The 12,344-nt window shown below is 43.1% G+C and overlaps 1 protein-coding gene across 1 annotated transcript in view; it reads left to right on the forward strand.

Moving 5' to 3' along the window:
• PAX5 (paired box 5) overlaps nucleotides 1-12,344 on the forward strand; it is a 424,585-nt gene that overhangs the window by 316,208 nt on the left and 96,033 nt on the right. Inside the window, exon 7 of the mRNA XM_069237601.1 lies at nucleotides 8,964-9,065. Coding sequence (XP_069093702.1) covers nucleotides 8,964-9,065 — 102 coding nt within the window. The remainder of the gene's footprint in view (nucleotides 1-8,963; nucleotides 9,066-12,344) is intronic.

Raw genomic sequence — 12,344 nt, forward strand, 5'->3', positions numbered from 1 at the left:
ATTGGAAAACTTGGGAGCTATTAGTAGCTATTGTCAAACCTTTCTCTAACCAATTCCAACCCTGTAAATGGTCAAAGATTTACTCCTGATAAAAGCAGGAGTAATTCCCTCTGAAGTGTGACAAGGAAACACCTCCAACATTAGTAAGAATTTAAGGGAAGGGAGTTCTTCAGGGGAAATGGATTTTCCCCCATAGAAAAAATATTCCATTCCACGAATGCAATGGCATGCTCCCAAAGCGTAATTGTACGCTAAATACAATTATGCGCATAGAAGTGGTTGTTTTGGTACAATTTCTTATTTAGAACGTTCCAAGTGCATCTAAAAAACTTTTACTGTTTCCATGTTTAACTGGGGAAACATTTGTGAATTTCCTAAGTGAGTAATTATACCCTATTTAGTGAATGAACCTCCGGGCTTATATTCAATTTTTTTGTGACAAGAGTCCAATGACTCCTGGATTGCGTCTGAAGGCAGTATTTAAGTGGCGTATCAAGGATAGCACAAGCGCTAAGGCAAGCAAAGAACATGAGCACCTCTGCCTCTCACTTGGTTACTTAAAGAAAAACATAATTTGGGATCCAGCTGGCCTCTCACTACCTTTGGCCCTGCACCTGCCCATTCACCTGCTGCACTAATGATGGCTGTGTCTCTGGCTTTTGGGGAGACCACGCCATCCACAAGGCTTCTGTTTCCCACTCTTTGGTTTCTCTTCTTTCCGTCGATCCTGACCACTTCCCCCCTTTCTACAGAACTTTGAGTTGAACGCAGAGTAGCAAAGAGTTCAACCCAAATATCAACCACAACATAACATAATGTATTTTGTTTGATGTAAGTGTTGTGTCACTTTTAAAGTATCATTCACCATCTTTACCCAGAAACTGGATCTCTGTTACTATCTACTGCGACGTTAAGGTGTACTGCTTTCTGTTGCCAGTACAGCTTTTGTGGCAGAGGCGTCACAGTGAAGAATGAATGTAAAATGGAGTGTACATTTTGATCCTGATGCAGCTTCCATCCCTTAAGGGCAGTTTTTTTTCCTTCACACATTCCACTCATCACGAGTATCAGTGGAAAAATGTGGGCATCATACAACCAAGGCAAAGCCCCACACCTGAATGGATGGGGACAATAGGTCCTGGGCAGTGTTTAATTTGTTTAAAAAAAGAGCAGGGGTAGTTTTTCTTAGTTATCCATCTTCTGCACTGGATATATCGGACCAAGGTGCTCAAAACAAAGCTGAGCTTTAATGTAGCTTCTGCCCGCTACTCATGCATCTAATACTGAAAACAATGCACAATTCATTAGTGTTGAAAAGGAGAGAAAGAGGTAGCCATCTAGTGGGTGAAATGCATTCTGTAAAACCAAAAAAATTGGGACCTGTCCTGGCATGCCTGCTTAACCAAATTGTGTGATAATAGGCAAATATATTATTTTACAGAGCGTTTTTTGTTGTTATCACATTTGCGAGAACCTTTCATTATGTGAGCCCATTGTGTTTGCTATGCAAAAATAAACTAATGTATTGAGGTGAAATGCTTCTGCACGATAAGAAATGCCTTTAAAATTTTTTACAGAGATTATCATCATTTTACATAATGTTCTTTGCATGATTTAGATGTCAACTATTTTCAGGGCTTGGCTTGTGCATGGGCTCTTAGAGCCCAGGCAGACCCTTGGATCGGCTGTGGCTCAGCTCTCCCTGCTAATTTGTTGGCTCGTCCACCTCTAGTTTAGATGATGTCTGTTCACTAATTTGATGTTTAGGGTCATTAGCAGGTTCTACATTCAGACTCGTTCGCAGTAACAGCTACCTCCTTCACAACTCGGGGGTCCGCGTATTTGCTGCTACCATCTCAGTCTCGACAACAGACGCATAGATCACAGCATAGGGACGGCTCGCTCTTATCAATATGCAGCTACTATAAATGGCCTGCACCGATTCACTGCTTTGACAGTACTGAGACTCCACCAAGTGCGGGAAGGTCAGGAACAGTTAACTGCACAGCCGTAAACAGGTATTTGTCAATGCAATCAATTGGCGGCTGCGCTGCGTGTTAATCGCAGACAGTGTGCTGGGCCGCCTCCGCGAGGGAGCAAGCCGGAGGCTCCTCCGCTGTTGACAGTGACATACAATCAGCCTGCTAAGAGATGACACCAGGTCATCTTCATGTCCCAAGCGAGCTGGAGGAAATCTGGCAACTGCCAGCGTTCAAAACTCTGTCTAACAAGTGAGACTTGGCGAGCCCCTCGGGCCTGCGGCGTCTCACTTGTATTGTTCAACCAGAAGCTCACTTTGACCCTCACAGGGTGGAATTATTAGTATACATCCTGCTTCCATGAAGTGATATCTTGTTAAGACAGCAGCACTCATGCAAACACAACTCAGTCAATAAAGCTTAACGGGGCGTATAAGATCACCGCCCAGAACAAACTCATATTTCTCTTTTTAATTATTTTCTAAGGGGAAAAAATAGCATGCATTTGATTGCAAAAATCAAAACACATCTTAGAGTGTTGAAATTGACACTTTGATGCTTACTGTGGTTTTGTAAACAGTGTTGAATAAGATGTGTCATGTAGTGGTGAGGGAATTGAAAAAATCTACGAGAAGTCATTCCTAAAGGTATAGGACAATAGGTCTGTCCTTGGCAAAGTTTTGGTGTTTGTTAATTTTGATTTGTTGCAAGCATACACCACAAAAATAGGAAGAAGAAGAAAGAAAAGAGAACTTTCTGCCATCTAAACATGGTATCTATACTCTTGCAATAAACATATCGAATAAAAAAAATAACCTGTGCATATAATTTTACTAGAACATTATGGGTCCTTCCTAACAGGTAGGTATACTTAGTGCAGGTATAGAAAATTTTTTTTTAACCTTTAATGTAGATCAAAGAACAGTAGGACTACTATTTGTTCAAATCAGAGGGACTTCTGGCTTTGAATTACTGTAACCTGAAGACTTTGGAAAAGCGCCCCCCCAACATGGGGGGAGCGCTGCCCCTTAGGGGTCGGGGACGCCGGGGCCTGGCCCTCGCATTAGTTGTGCGCGGGCTGGCCTGCGGCTTGGCTTCCGCTCGCGCGCCTCGTGAGGCGCGCTGGCCGAAGTAGAACGCTCGGTGGACGTTGTGGGTCGGCGCCAGTGCCGGACCGGTTTGGGCTGCCGCACTCCAGTGGGGCAGCATAAAAGCACCCCCCCCCCCCCCAGAAGGCTCAGCCTTCTTCTTCCTGACGCGGTGGCCCTGACGGTCGGGCCTGTTGCTGATTCCCACCCACCCTCTCCTTATGATTAGGCTTGGAGGAAGAGAGAAAAAAGTAACCGGAAGCAACAGAGGGGACCCCAAGAGTGGGGGCCCGGTATAACAACAATGATAGGATCCTGAAGTCCTGGACCAACCTGCGGATGGACACACCTGATTGGGGGTAGGGAGCCCAGTTCACTGGGGTGGTCACGGGGCTCATGCCCTGGGCCGCCCCGGTACGCCCCTTGGCTGATTGGTGTTTGGAGAGGGGGCGGAACCCTGAGCATGGGGGCAAGGAAAAGAGAAAGCAGGGGAACCGCCCCCCCCTTAGGGATACAGGTGACGACCAGTCCCTGTGGGGTCCAAAGGAAGGGATCCTGTCAAAAATAATTTATGGTTACAAATGATAAAGTATCGTCTACAACAGTATATTTATATTAAGTTTGCAGTGTCATTTTTTTATTTGAGTAATGTGCGTATGATTACCTACATAATTTGTTTCTATGAATTTTAATGAAAGTATATATAAAAATAAATACTTCTTCCATCAAACAAAAATGGTCTTGTCGGTTGGTGTATGAACGGTGTTGGGGGTAAGGGCCCACTGGCGGCCTCCGAGTCCTATGTTAGGAGAGCTAAAAATATGACAGAGGATAAAGACTGGAAAACAAAAAAAACAACGACAGTGGGCTAAAGCAAAATGGGACTGACAAATATACAGGTCAGTGGTTGAAGAGGGCTCCCCAAAAGCTCCACCCTGTATATAATATGCAAGTATTTTTAATTTATGTATTTATTATTTTACATGAGGCTGTAGAAACCACCAAAACTGTACTCATGCAGGCTTAAAAAGATGAAAGAATGATAGAATATAAGCGATATAGACCAAATCTCTTTCCTTGGAAACAGAAACAAATGATGTGCTAAACTGGTAAGTTATCTATGTGGTTTGAAAATTCAGGGGTGATGTAAATAACCGGCAGGGCACCAGTCCGAACTGCAGCTGCCATTCTTTAAACCCGAGTGTTAACAGAAAAGGGTTGAGAAATGTTTCAGACTTTGCTCACGACATGCACATAGAACCCGGATGCCCCCAGTAGGCCTCCGCCCGAACACCCGCCAAACGTAAACCGACAAAGACTGATTGTTTTTTGGCATTGGGATAATTTTATTTGCAAATGTCAAATATAAAAATCATATATCATAAAACATATTGTGTAGTCAAAATTCAATCCAGTCATAAAATAATTAAAAGCATAAAACACATTGTGTAGTCAAAATTCAATCCTATCATAAATAAATCATGATAATGACCCAACCAAGGATCCACCCACATCCAGAACACCGTTGGACCCTGGAGACACCCAGGATAACGCTGAACCCCGGATGTGCCGCCCACGCCGCATCCATGAAATAGGCTGAGGCCTGATCTGGTGGCACTTAAATACCCCCCAATGGATGCAGCAGCATAGGCGGCGGGCGGAAGTGTCGCGCGCGACCTCCCCCAAATTCTTGCCCTTCCGCCCTCTCACCTCGCGAGAGCAAAGGAGCGCCAGGCCAGCAACGTAGGACCAGTGAACAGGGCTCGGGCCACAGTGGCCCCGGGTCTTAAGCGCCGCGCCCCCCAATTGGGGCGGCGCTCTGTCAAAAGGGCAAATTATGCATAGTTTATAATGTTTGTTTACAGGTGAGTTGTTTCTATGAAAGACGTTTTTTTTGTGAGAGAACTTTCTCACAAAATATTTTCTTGCCAGCGCTAGCAGTGAGATTCTTTTGCAACGTTTTTCTCTCTTCAAAAAGCCTATTTGGAGCTGAATCATTTTTATGCTATTTGTTGTTTATGTTTCATTTTGTAAACTTTGGGAAGTTTATGATGATTGAAAAGTTTTTTAAAACTTCACTTAGCTACAGAGAATAAAAACCTTAACTCTGCATGCCCCTAGTAAATAGAAACTTTTATCTAAATACCCAGGAGACTGTTCTAGATTGTGCTTTACCTGGGTGGGAATTCCAGTTGATTATTTGCAAAAGGGGGTGTTTGAGATATGGCTGTCGCCCAACATACCTATTGCTCTGTTGTAGATGCCCCTACCCCATATCAATTCACAAGTCATATTTCAAATTCTAAGCTGCTATGGTTAGGCATTTCTGATGAAAGTGCTTCCTTAGACACACTGGGAGCACTTTTGTCTGAAATGTAATGCCTGACTAACAGGCATTATCATTATTCCAGCTTCTCAACAAAAAAATCCCCAAACCCGAGGTTTGTTTGTTAGAAACACACAATGAGTGGCCCTTATGCTGAGGGAGCCTTACCCTGTGGTTAGGGGGGTATTGTATGATGGAACCACACATGCACAAACAACGCATGCCTTAACAACGTGGTCAGAACCACAACAGCGTTGTTTCCACACATGCCTTTACCAAGCATGCCTTTACAGCAAATTTTTTTGTAAAAGCATGCCTGGTAAAGGCATGTGGGAGAATAGCATGCGAAACAGCATGCGTAGCCCTATCATACATCCCCGAACCGCCCAAAGGTGCAAAACAACCCACACCCCTAACACCTAAACTACCCTGGACCTCTCACCGCCCTGAACCCTAATGAAAAACCTACCCCGACCCCCACCCCTGCCTCATAAAACAAAACTATCCTGACACCCCCACCTACCCTGTGTCCTAAAACCTCCCCCTCTAAGTAAACTAACCTTACCCCCACCCGCCCTGAGCTCTAAAACCTCCCCCCCTAAGTGTACTACCCCGACCCCCACCCACCCTAAGCCCTAAAAAAAAACTATCCTGAATCTTCCACCCCACCCCTAAAAACTAAATTAACCTGCCCCCATCCGCCCTGAACCCTAAAACCTTCCCCCAAGTGTACTACCCCCACCCCCGCCCCAGCATCACTTACCTCACTGCGTCCTCTCCCAATCCTTTCTCCTCTTCTCTCCTCCTTCCTCCTACCCTTCCTTAAACCTTCCCCCACCCCTTTAAAAGTAAACTACCCCGCCCCAACCTAAGCCCTAAATAAAAATAACCAACTCTCGTTCCCCTAAGCCCTGAATAAAAATAACCAACCCTCACTCCTAAAAAATAAATAGCTTGAACCCCCCCACCCTAAGCCCTAAAAATTAAATACCCAAGCCTCCCCTCCCCGCCCCTAAAAATTAAAAAACGCCCGACCCTCCCTGCCCCACTTATCTCTCCGCGTCCTCTACCGATCCACTCTGCCTTTTTCTGTGCCATAACCACGTATATGCATAGTTCAGCACATCCGTGGTTAAGGCACAGAAAAAAGCAGTTGTTGTTCCGGCAAGCGTGGTTACGCTTCCATGGGAAACATCTGCATTGTTTACAACGTGTTGTTCAGGACGTTTCCCACCTAGGGGCCCATTGAATATTTTTCCTTCCTTGGGGCATTCGCCTGCAGGTAAGATGTACATCAAGAGACCACCCTAAAAATGGGGAGGTCTTGTGATGTACACTGAACGGTGGCCCTGTGCTGGATGAGCCACCGGTCAAAGATCTCCAATGGTAGCACCAGCCGAAGATCCACCATAAGAAACCAGACAAATGCCTGACTAAATGAGATGGGTGGAGTGCAAGTGTGGTTGGGCGCCCATTCCGTCTAACACTAATTCAACTTCGAATTGTTGTACAAGATCCATTTGGCTGCATTGGAGTTTTATAGACACATGACTAACTTGCCTGCATTGGAGTTTTATAGACACATGACCAACTGTTATATAAAAAATATCAGATGATGACAGTTGCTGTTCAGAACTAGTCAATGACACACGATTGTACATTTTTACAGCTGCCCTTAAGGTTTTTTCCCATTGGAAGGTTTTTTCCCACTGGAAAAAGTCCACAGAAGCCCACTCCTACAATTTCACACTCTCCTAATTTTGGATAATAGTGGTTTTGTGATTGAATGGTAGTGGTCGAGGTTGTTTTTAAAGTTAAAGCGCCTTTGTAAAAGTCAGAAAAGAAGTGTCTTTGTGACTATCAGTCTTGGATCTCTATGCTTCATACTATGCCAGCATGCTACACGTTTGCCACATCACAATTGGAGCATCCCCTAAGCCTCACATGCACTGTGCAGCTCTTCTGTCACAGGCTACACTAACAATTCTCAATTCCAGCTACCACGCACAACAAAGAGAATAACCTCTTACTCTTATTCAAAGAAGTACTTTTGTTTCAACAGAGGCATAAAGTACTCTACAAATGCTAATAATACACTAGAAGATGAAAGTTAGACAGGCTATTTTTGTGCCATAGTGTAAGGTGTTACAGTTAGGGGTATGCAAGATTGTGGCACTGGAGAAGCAAAACATACACTTGACCTGATGTCACTGCTCTGCCAATGTGTGGTAAGCTAATCCAGATGGACAAAAGGGCACATGGTTTTGGGACCAGTCTGGTGTCATGAAATTTGGCTTTAATTTTGCTTACCCAGTTTAAACAGCGTAGACGAGAAGGCTTGCTGTGAACAGTTAAGTTATCTGCCTATCATTCACTGACATAAGCAACAAAGTGGGGGTACCATGAGTAACAAAGAATATGGATTGTTCATTTTCTGTGGTTTCATCGTACCCCACTGTACCCCTACTCTACTCTACACTAATGTAACCCACTTCATTCTACCTTAATCTACCCTATTACACTCTACCCCAGTCTACCCCACTCTGGTCTACCTCATCCCACTCCACGCCTTTAACTTTTAGCTATGCTGAACATCAGCCACACTGGTGTACAACATGGCTAAAGCACAATCGTATAGGCAAGGCCTATTGGCCTTGCCAATGCTTGTTCTGCTAGGTCCCTTCCCTTTACAAAGATGTATTCTTGGACCACCACCCTCCCTTGGGATACAGCAGGGCCTTGGGAGTTAAAAAGTCACAAAGGTCCTTTTCCTCTCACAGCAGTGCTTCTTCAATGTGTTTTTAATACAGTATTACTCCAGCCTTCCCTTAAACTGCTGAAGTCCATGTAAGTGAGATTCAGCTATGATGGTTTTATCCTCAGTGGTATAAAATACGATCTAGAGATTACCAGTTTTCAGTGGAACACTACACACGAGAACAACAAAATGAGGCCACTGTAGTGGAGAAATCTTAGTTTAGGAAGAATATTCTTGTATTTAAATTTAAATATTGGACACATCCAATTTACCTTCAAGCACGAGTCGTGTGGATAGATTTGGGGCAAATATTAAAGAGTCTGGTACAGACAAAAAGAACAACAGTGGTGGAACTGAGGGCTAACTTGTAGATAGGGTATGGTTGGGGATGTTATAACGCAGGCTTAGGAGTGACCTATGGGATGTGCCTGGCAGTCCTTATCAGTCAACAGACTCTACGTGTCTGTGTATGTTCTATTCTTTACAGTGACAAGTGTAACACGGTAATTACAATGGAGGCTCTAGGACAACGGCAACAAGGGAAATCAGCCCGGCTCAGCACGGATCTTTTATTTGTATATCTCCCTAGTGTTATCAGAGGTTTTCAGTGTTTGGTAGGCTTAGAAAGAAAAATAAAGTGTCTTCTTTTCCTGCCAAGCTGAGTATGTAAAAGGATGAAAAAATGTGATTTTGCTATTCAGGGAGCAGGGATGACAAATGCACGAACTCTGTTCTCTGCACCAGGGGAAATGTAAAAACATGTCTCGTTGTTGTGAATGCTCACGCAGTGATTTGTTGGTTTGATTCCTCAGGTCGTGATTTGGCAAGCACAACCCTCCCAGGATACCCTCCACACGTCCCCCCTGCTGGACAGGGCAGCTACCCTGCTCCGACGCTGACAGGAATGGTGCCTGGTGAGTCTTCACAAATGCAAAGCTTTCAGCGGCCCTGCGCGGTCCTCTGCCTTCTCTCTGCTCATGCATGCAAGAGACAGAATTACAGATTTAAAACAAAGCACGCAGACCACGCAAAACCAACAACTGTCTAGCTCCATCCTTTGAGACGTAGTGTGTGTGCTTCCTTCTGTGGAAGGGTAGATCTGTCCTGCCCAACATGGAGGTCACAGGGCTCCGTCCGTGGGTGATCTGTTCACCTTGAGTAGCAGGTCTCCATAATTTCCTCAATATACGGACCTGGCAGCTTTCCCTAGTAATGTCTTCTTTTTATAGGGGCTGCGAGGTGGAGAATCACACCATGTTGCTTTAAAGCAGGAACCCTAGGATCCCTGTTCATTTATTTATTGAGCCTGTATCATGCTGCACGTGTTGCCATAGACCATTTTGCCGTGGAAGATGGCTAGAAATAGGTTATTTTTCGATCATCAATGAGGACAGGGGACATAGCCACAAGAGAGGGAATGATTGAACATCATTAAAGTGTGGAAAATTGGTAGGTCGTGATGTCCTAAGGAGGCTTGCTACCTGCAAAAATTATGGGCCGGTCTTGACTAACCCATTTCATGAGCTAAAAGACACTTTGAAGAAGTTAGTAAACAGTTCTTTATTTGAAAAGACACTAAGGTAGCCCCTTTTCTCGGAGGGAAAGCGGGTGGGGTCCTGACAATCCCCTGGGTTCTAAGTGTTTTTCCATTATATTTCATTGACTTGAAGTTGGTTAGGCTGATCAGCCTGTCATCAGATTTGGAGCATTGGGTTACACTGCTTGGACACAGAAAAAATCTCTTTCCAGACCTCATCCAGATCGATGTTAGCTGATCCAGGGCATAAAAAGAAAACAAGTGCTCTGGGCTTAGATATAGGGTTGTAAACATTGGAGTACACCGGAAACATGTAACACATGAACACTGCATACAAGGCAAGAAGCACTACAGACAGCTTGAGAGGAAATAATTGCCAGAGTAAGATGTAATGCAGGTACGATAAGCAGGATAAAAACACTGCAGACATATAAAGTAGAATTGCAGAGAGGATCCTAAGCTTTAAAGTCAGGGCGAGAAGGATTACAGAGGGTATTACACAGAGCAGACATGGTAAATACAATACAACAAGAAAATGAAACATTACTGAGTGTAAGTAAGGCTTCAGCCCTTAAAAAGCGCAGTACAGTTGATAATAAATACTACAATGTAACGATACTGCAGATGGTAAAGAACACTGTGTACAGGGTAGGGCACTCTATAGACGATGTACCAAGCACTGCAGACTTTATGGCACATTTCAAATGTCTTAGAATGCTTTTAATCAAGGCAGAATGCTACTACACTTGTTACAGCAGTCAAACTATTTTTTAAAGACTGGAAGCTGTGTGAGTATCACCAGCACGATAGACAGACAGAACCATGATTGTTTGAAAGGAGAGTGCTTCAAGATCACTCCGAAATGTGCAGCTTGTGTGGCACCGTTCTTGATTTGGTTCAAGAATTGGGATGATTGTCATCTCCAAATAACATTTGGACTTGGCAAAAACTGTCAATATTTTCTTATCCAAAAAAAGCTATTTTTTCAAAGTCCTCTCATTTTTGACTCTGACACAGCATCCAGTCGCACCAATATGCATTTTTATATATTTTTCTGCAGGTTTGATTCCACTCTGCAGAAGTATATTGTACCTGTTTTAAGAGACTTCTATTTCAGGTCCCGGCTTTTATAACTGAGGACCTGATTTAGGGTTTGGCAACCCGATGCTCCGTCTATTCCATTTGCTTCCTTACAAGTGGATTAAATCCTTCTCATTGACCAAACTCTAAATCAGACCCAAACTGATTTGCTTTGCTGTAGGGATATTTCGGAATTAAGCTGTAAAATTGTGAGAAGAGAAAATCGGTTTAATTACTTACATTTACTGCTTTGTTCTATTAAGTTCTAAATGCTATTAAGTTTTAGTTCCTGAAATGTCACTTTTATGTCTAGGAATTGATAGTAAGATGGCTGTTTTTTTATAATGTTTTTTTAAAAAGTGTAATATGATATTCATTACCATTATAGGCAATGCTCTTGACCTTATACATAACGTGACAGATGCACCAACAAATGTTGTTAATAATCTTACAGATAATGTTATATATCATATTAACCTTGACATTCTAGAAGGGATGAATCTCATATAATTTGTAATGATTACTGGACTTTAACTGTTGTACTTTAAGTGAATTTGGGAGGTGTTTTAATCATACATTGAGGTTCTGTAACTAAAGCTGACCTTAAATTCACTTTAACCTTTAGTTTTTTCAGTGAAGTTTTTTGTTTTTGTTTGGTAAAGTACACCATCCAGCAGGTCCCTGCAGCCAAACCCCTGCATGTAGCCAAACTCCACTACAGACGCCATGGGCATGGCCTTGGGTACAGCCATAAGCCACACCCTGCACCCCACCCACTGTGGGTGGCTACCCAATGCTGCATGTGCCCAGAGGCCATGTGCAATAGACATTGGCCAAGTGCAGCTATAGAGCACAAAATTATTTTTAACTTTTTGTCTAGAGTTTGCAAATCCTATACTTTTCATAGATCCTGTGCTGGTTTTGCAAACCCTCAGTTTTGAGGAAGGCCTACATAAGACGGGAGGTTTAGGATTCACTAAGCCAGCACAGTATTTGCAAATCCATAATAAAAAACTTGTTTTGTTATTATTTTTAATGCTGGATGTTCCCTTTGGAACCCCACAACATGGGCTTGGGAGTCAGGGTAGACTCAAGTTGCCCTTTTATGCCCTGTTTGTTTTTATTTTTCCCAACACAGTGCTTAGTGTAGTGTGCTAGGTAAAATTTTTGTGACGGACAGCCAATCAGAGTGTGATGGATTTGCAATGGACAATTGGAGGAAAAGCTACCTACTCCAATCATGTGGTTTTATTATTTTATTTATGAATCCTTCATGAATTCACATATCTGCGAAGTATCTGCAGGTTAACAGTCTATATATATATATATATATAAAATAAATTGTAACCCCTTTGAACGCAGACCAAAAAACCCTTTTTAAAACTCTACGTTCTCAAAGACTACTGAACGGTTTTACGCCAAGCAAAGCCACTTCCTTCAATGAAGTTGTACTTTCACTCTATGTTTAGTGCAATTCCTATTAGACATTCTTAAATTATATATAATTATATATAATTCTTATATTAAGGAGCAACAAATCCATCGGATTTAAAATGGGAAATGTCATGTTTGAGAT

The sequence above is a fragment of the Pleurodeles waltl genome, chromosome 1_2 (assembly GCF_031143425.1).
Source record: "Pleurodeles waltl isolate 20211129_DDA chromosome 1_2, aPleWal1.hap1.20221129, whole genome shotgun sequence".
NCBI classification, from domain to species: Eukaryota; Metazoa; Chordata; class Amphibia; order Caudata; family Salamandridae; genus Pleurodeles; species Pleurodeles waltl.